The sequence below is a fragment of the Lolium rigidum genome, chromosome 2 (genome assembly GCF_022539505.1).
Source record: "Lolium rigidum isolate FL_2022 chromosome 2, APGP_CSIRO_Lrig_0.1, whole genome shotgun sequence".
Taxonomy (NCBI): Eukaryota; Viridiplantae; Streptophyta; class Magnoliopsida; order Poales; family Poaceae; genus Lolium; species Lolium rigidum.
In genome coordinates this window covers 33,277,312-33,284,161 of record NC_061509.1, presented here as the reverse complement: position 1 = coordinate 33,284,161, position 6,850 = coordinate 33,277,312, and the positions used below count along the sequence as shown (strand labels likewise).

At 45.8% G+C, this 6,850-nt stretch overlaps 1 protein-coding gene across 1 annotated transcript; it reads right to left on the bottom strand.

Moving 5' to 3' along the window:
- Positions 1-955: 955 nt before the first annotated feature.
- On the bottom strand, positions 956-5,901 carry LOC124691537 (extra-large guanine nucleotide-binding protein 3-like). The gene is made up of 9 exons (XM_047224822.1): positions 4,864-5,901; positions 4,654-4,791; positions 3,672-3,776; positions 3,398-3,583; positions 2,827-3,004; positions 2,500-2,750; positions 2,015-2,187; positions 1,732-1,929; positions 956-1,594 (listed from the first exon to the last, which is right to left on the bottom strand). The coding sequence occupies exons 1-9, from the start codon at positions 5,884-5,886 to the stop codon at positions 1,207-1,209; spliced, it is 2,640 nt and encodes an 879-aa protein (XP_047080778.1). The 5' UTR covers positions 5,887-5,901; the 3' UTR covers positions 956-1,206.
- Positions 5,902-6,850: the final 949 nt, after the last annotated feature.

The following is a 6,850-nucleotide window of genomic DNA, read 5'->3' as shown; positions in this document are numbered from 1 at the left end:
TTGCCCTTCTTCTTCCGCCACTCCTCGCACTGCGCCCGCGCGTCGGCGAAGTCGGCGCTGCAGCCGCCGGCGTCCATCTGCATCTTCACCACCTCCCGCTGGGTGTGGTAGTAGGACAGCACATGGCTCGCCCTGTTCCCCATCGCCGGCCGGCCGGCGATCGAGGTGGCTAAGCTTGGTACGACGCGCGCGCGGCCCAGCTAGCTAGGGCGTGATTGTTTGTTCTATCTGCAGGTAGCTTGGTACGGTAGTTATATATAACCACATTCATGCCGTGCGCATCAAGCAGATGGATTTTTTTCCGATCGAAACGAAACGTGGATCTGTCAACGTCCCATCACCAGGGGCCAGTCACCAACCATCCCATCTCGTCTCTATGTACCATCACCGCCACTACACATTCCAAATTAATGCACGTCTACTGAAACCAGATAAAGCACGAATACAGCTATCTACTACTTCTTTACCTTCCTCTGCACATTCCTCTTCATCAGAATGCAGATTTTGGATAGCTGAAGGATCACAACTCCCAAGTTCAGAACCTCTACAGGCTTTTCCTCGCATGCTTTTCCTGAATCCTGACTAGCTCAAAATATATTGCGCATAGATTGCTCTAGTTCTGGAATAACATTCAAGAAATCCTCTAACTTATACTTCATTTTGTTCCTAAATGAACACCAACTCTTGCAGTTAAATCATGGTATTTTGAGCAGTATTTAAAGATGTAGGAACGGCAGATTTAGATGACTCACTATTAGGTACTTCCAGGTTCTTGGCCTTGGCCTTATCCATAGCTTTCTCCATGGTGTTCCAATTAGAAACAGATATCCCAGTTCTTCCTTGCAGTTCCTGCAAATCTTGATGTGTCTTCTTACCCGAGCTGAATCAACTTCATCTTCTAATGGAGCATAGAACAAAACTAATATGCACTATACTGTTTGGACAGGGTGGAGTATTAATCAATTGGTGTCCATGGATCAGTGCAGTGCAGAAAAACTGTTACCACACACCAGTCAACATCAGGACCAGCATGTCATGCTTCATCTCTCTCGACAGCCAAGACACAAAATGAAAAACATTCCATCAAAGAAACCTGCAGATTATTTTTTTTACAGCCATAAATCAATCAATGACATCTGTACGGCACGAGAGCGTCGAAAAACAGGCCAATCATCAGTCAGAGCCGGGCCTTCGGCGCGGCAGTTCTCATTCCGCTCTGATGAAAGGGGAGGAGCTCATCTCGGTGGTGCTGTAGAACGACTCCTCCTGGTAGTAGCTCTCGTCCTTCTCCTCCTCCCACTTGAGCACCTCCCTGATGTACTTGAACGCCTCGTCGACAGTCTGCCGGTCGCGGCCACGCGCCTGCCACACAAACAGCTTCCGGTTCGTGTGGGTGTTGTATACCTCCTTGAACTTCATTGCGACGTAGTAGAATGCCTGCTGGGCCAGCGACTGGTTGTTGTTCTGCGTCCGGACCGGGCAGAAGTCACTGAACCACTCACAGGCTGAGAGCGGGGCACGGCTGATCTTCTCCTCGAACAGGTCGTACTTGTTGAGCACCAGCACGAAAGGTGTGTCGCAGAAGCATGGTTGCCTATGTGTCCAACACGAGAGAAAAATGATGATTCACGGTTTTGCCGACTCACTAAAAAAACAATCATCAATTTAAGAAGACCATGCATGATACCAGAAACAAGAGTAGTAGTAGTCATGGGAAAAGTTTTAGCGTACCGGATGGTGGCCTCAAACAACTCTTTGCTTTGCATCATCTTGTTCAGGAGAGGCCGGCCATTGCCATTCACAGGGGGTCCCACTTGGTCATAGTCACTGAGCGCTACACAGAATATCACCATGCGGACATCCTCAAACATCTCCACCCACTTGCAACCATCATTCAAGCCCTTGGCGCTTACTCTGATCAGCTGGTATCTGAGGAGCAAAACGTACATAAGATGAAGTGTGCCCAATCAAGATGTTATTTGCGCACACTGTGGAGGAGGCTAAGAGATTATACTTGGTAAGAGGCTGAGAATGCGCCTCTGGGTTGTCAATGTAAGGTTCAGACATGGGGCTACGATCATCAAGGGTGAACTCGATGAAAGCCAACCCATTCCCTTGTGTTACTCCTTCGGCAAATATGACATCCTTCTCTGAAGGTTCATACTCATTGCTCGATACCTCAATAGCCTGCAAGAGTATGCCATGCATAGGATAAATCAGTTGAAAACAAAATACTGAACATGCCTGAAACTCAAACATAAAAAGAACCAAAATCTTATATGTAACCGTCCAAGATAAATACAATAAAAAGCAATCTGGAACGGAGATCAGCAATCCTTAGAAGATGGATTCAACATGATAATAGACACTATATGCTGAATATTTTAACACACTAACACTGTGAATATACAAGATTAGCTTGAGTGAAATATAGTCAAGTGCTCTGAGTGCTATCTTACTAAGTGTTGCAATAGTAATTTTGAAGCTCTGTTTTCTTACCCTGCTCAGGAAGTATTCGGCAACATCAGGGAGAAAATGTAACTCATCCTTTCTTTTATATGTTGCTTGTATGGCAGGATCCTTCCACATCTCATCGACAAATGGAGCATATTCACGTGTTGCGGCAGGGAAGAAAGCATCCAGATCGCCCATTGCTATGATATCCAATAGCCAATCGGAGAATTTCTTCAGCCTTGCATTTATTGAGTATATACACGAATCTGAACCATTAGCTTTATTTCCTGTTTCATCTGCATAAAAGAACAGTTCAGTAATAGAGCGTATGTGATTAAAAAAAACAAAGAGTAAATGATTCGACTAGGTTACCTTTTTGTCCTGATTCATCCTCTGAAGTTGTGTCATTCAATCTAGACAAGGCCTCTTCCTCAAAACGCTCACGACCTTCTAGCAAAATCCCAAGATACTTGAACATATTGCTTTGGATCATCAATTTGATACCATCTAGTTCTTCTTCGGTGAACCTTGTTCCATAGAGGTACTTGGCCTGATACATAGAAGAGCAACACATGTAAGCATGACACATACAAGAACAAGCATGGGTTAGTAAGCATGCACAACACTGCATGGTAGAGCCTCCTAAACAAAATTAAGTTTTATGCCTAAGAATATAATACTGGTGATTGGAATATACAAATATCATAGCCCGCCATCCAAGGTCTATGCAAAGGATCTTACACAGACATGGGTCTTTATATAGATAAAGGAAGAGCAACTGAATGTCAAGTAATAATGGGTCATTTGTGCTAAAAGTAATCACTATTGGCTTCCAAAGGGCTTCCACATCATGTAGTTACAGGACCAGACTGCGAGTAACAGCTATGTATGTCCAAAGAATCAATAGGACTCTAGGCATAGGTGATGTGAAATCGAATCAAACCTGCTTAAATATAGTGCTTGTACCAGCACTAGGTGGTCCAAGAAGCAGCAGTTTTTGTATTCTTTTCTGATCCAAATAATCAGGAACGGCTCTTGGTACATAGGGAATATCATCCTTGGTTCCATTAGAGTCCCCAGGAGGAGGGACTGGAAGTGAAAATAATGCACATGCAAAACGTGTCAAAGCCTGGTCATAGAGAAAAAAAAAGATGGTTAGAATAAGCATGTCTAGTTTAAACAAGTCATAAAGAAAGAAAAAGGAAATTGTTACATACTGACTCCCATATTTTCCCTTTGATGTTGTTCTGTCCTTCTTCCTCGTAACGACCATCGTCATAAACCCAAAAGTGGGTATCACGTGGACACTGAACATTTGCAACCTACAGCCAAGATGGAAATGATGTTTTAAAATAGTTCTAGCGCATATCTCTTGCCTCTGCAAGTAAAAGGCATCTTTAAATCGTGGCCTTGTATCCAAGATCGCTGAGCTAAAAAATAGCAGCTAGTGCTGGTGCCGGTTACCAATCCTACTAAAGCAGGGAACTTCCATTCATGAATTCATATTTAATAGAGCATCTCCGAAACGACAAAAACATTGCATTTACTGGAAAGTCCTAATTTGTCGTGAACTTGGAAGTCTTAAAATGGATATGCCAGTTATCGTGCCACGTGACAATTTAACGAAACACACTGGTTCTTCAATTTACTTGTCGGACTTTTATATAACTTAGTAATGATTGCCTGGATTTTTTACTTTGAAGGGTGGTCACAATTAAAACAACAGAATACATAATTTCAATACCTGTAAGCACAATCATATTTCAAGTCAACCAATATATCGAGATTCAAATGAATATGCTTAATCAGAACAATAATTTTGCAGAAGTGAAAAAATAGGTCATCGCAGGGTAACAAATCACATTGATGGTTGATGCATAAAACAAAATTTAATTTTTACTACTCGTTGTCACTTTCCTTCACTGACCTTGCGACTTCCTTAGTTGTATACATTACTACCTTAATATTAGCCTCGAAATAAAAGTAGCTGTAGAGTCGAGACACTAAATTATCCCTTAGGAGGGCAGTGGGGTCTAATATCCTTATAGCTGGGCAGTGAGTTCTAAGATCCTTATAGTATAGAAGTTTCTGACAGTGCGCTATCGACAAGCAGCCCTAGGAGAATAAACAATGCTACTTGGAATATAGCAAGAGTAAGATCTAACTAGACTAGAGCAGTAGAAATGGAAAGATTTTAACCTTGAGAATTTTCAGCTCGCTCTTTGTTATTTGTCTTCCATTGATATAAACCTGGGTGTTGCCGTTACTAGCATTGGCGTGAAGCTTGCCCGTGAAATTGAGGTTAGAGCTAACAATCCTGTCAGGTTTTTGTCCTTCCTACAAGGAGACAACTTATTAGCACGAATTCAGTTCAACTTATACATAAGCTGAATATTTAAACAATTTTACCTTCCCCCATAATCCCGACTCCTTGTCGTACCAATATTTTCCAGGCTTGAGTTTCTGAGGAGAGCGCGAACAACTAAGCAAGTCTGTCAGCTCCTCCGACCTCAACGGGCAACCGTTCACAATAAGTTGCTCCGGCCGAAGCTGATTAGCTTGGCACTCCTTCTCAGCTTTCAATATTTGTCTAACTTCCAACGGGCTGAGCAAGCGCGCGAGTGTCCTCGAGCTCTTCCCCAGCTTCGACCGCTTAGACTCGTCGATCGGCTGTCCGATGCAGGTGACGCACTTGCGGCCTTCTGGCATAGACCCCATCATCCTCAGCACACAGTAGCCACAGTATCTCGCGTCACAGACGATACAAGCCTCCTTGCTCTCCCATTTCCTCTTCCCACACCTGTTGCAAGCCATCCGCCGCCTCCTTCGCCTCTTCTCCTTCTTGGTTACCGCCGCCACGTCGTACTGCTCCGACGACATCCCGTCGCTCTCGCCGTTGTACTTGCTGTCCGGCGTGAACCCAAAGGTCACCACGGGGCCACCCCTCCGCGCGCCGTGCACCTCGCGGCCGCTCCTTGGCCCCGGCGAGCTCTGCGCCGAGCCGTGCGACTGGGAGCGGGAATCCTCCTCCTCCTCATCGTCGTCGAACTCCCCGTTCTGCAACACTGAGTTCACCGACTCCGAGCTGCCGCCGCCGCCGGCGGCAGCAGCAGCCTCTGGCTCCGCGCACCGGGCTATCCGGGACACCGGGAGGCGGATCGGGTCGACCACCACCGGCGCCACGGGCAGCCCTCCTGCGCCACCCCCGAGGCTCTGGGGCCCGGACGCCGGCTCCGCCGTCGGGATCGCGGGGATATCCACGGGGTCCGCCCGGGGGAGCTCGTAGGGCACCGGCGGGCCGTCGTACTCGAGGGCGATGGAGTAGTCCAGGTTGGGCGGCGCCTCCGGGATGGCGGTGCCCGGCGGGAGGATCCGCCGCATCATCTCCTCCCAGCTGCCGCCGCCGCCGTCCGCCGCCTCCGCCCCCGCCATGGGGCCGGCGGATCTAGACGGCGCCTGAGCGACCAGCCACTGGAAAGCTCGTGCCTTTACTCGAATCCCAATGCCCGGGACCGCGGCGGCACGCGCGAGAGGGCACCGGCGGCGAGGGCGCGGTGGAGGAGGGAAAGATCGGAGCTTGAGTAGGTGGTGGGAGCACGGGAGAAAGAGGAGGAAAGGTGGAGGAGTTGCTGCAGTGGAGTGGACAAATTTTGGTATACTACTTGATGCTACTTTCCTTTTCATTTTCTGAATAAACCTGAAAATGGAAATTGGATTTTAAAAAGTGGGCTATGTTTCCCTTTTAGGTATGTGCTCAATCTTTTGAGGTATAATTTTTTGAACTTTTGGGAGTATTTTTTTAGAGAACTTTTGGGAGTGTTGCGCTTGATTTTTGGGGCATGTACTGAACGCTTTTCAAGAAATGGAAATATCATGTCCCTATTTTTCATGCATGTAATCTTTTCGTGTCGATTTTCCAGAAATGTATAGGTTTGGTGGTTTATTTTATGGGGCAGTGCTAGACATCGATCCGGTGATATTTCACCGATTTGACTCTGTATCTATAGTTCGATATCATTTCACTACACACAAACATGGTGTAAAAGTAGATAAATCCCTATGGTTGTTATTTTATAGGGATTTATCTATAGTTTGGTATCACTACATTATGCAAACATGGGCATTATATCAGAAGTATAACACTTAAAGGCCACGAAGCCTATAGCTTGGAGTACAAGATGATGTGTAGAATCCTAGTTCATCTCTAGTTGTATATGTATTCTAACATGTGGGAAGTTTGTTCATCAACATGAAACTTGTGGGTGCAACATTTCTTGTTCATCCATATCATCCTCGTAACATTCTCACATGGGGTTAGTAGATAAAGTTATGAATTCTTAAACTGAAAGCAATACTAATATATTTCAATTAATAAAACCACAAATACCAAGTGCTA

Bases quoted from the DNA above. Each gene is read 5' to 3' on its own strand.
- LOC124691537 (XM_047224822.1), bottom strand. From the start codon at position 5,886: ATGGCGGGGGCGGAGGCGGCGGACGGCGGCGGCGGCAGCTGGGAGGAG. The intron at 4,792-4,863 runs GTAAAATTGTTT...GTCTCCTTGTAG, and splicing joins AGTCGGGATTATGGGGGAAG to GAAGGACAAAAACCTGACAG. The intron at 2,751-2,826 runs GTAACCTAGTCG...TCTTTTATGCAG, and splicing joins GGATGAATCAGGACAAAAAG to ATGAAACAGGAAATAAAGCT.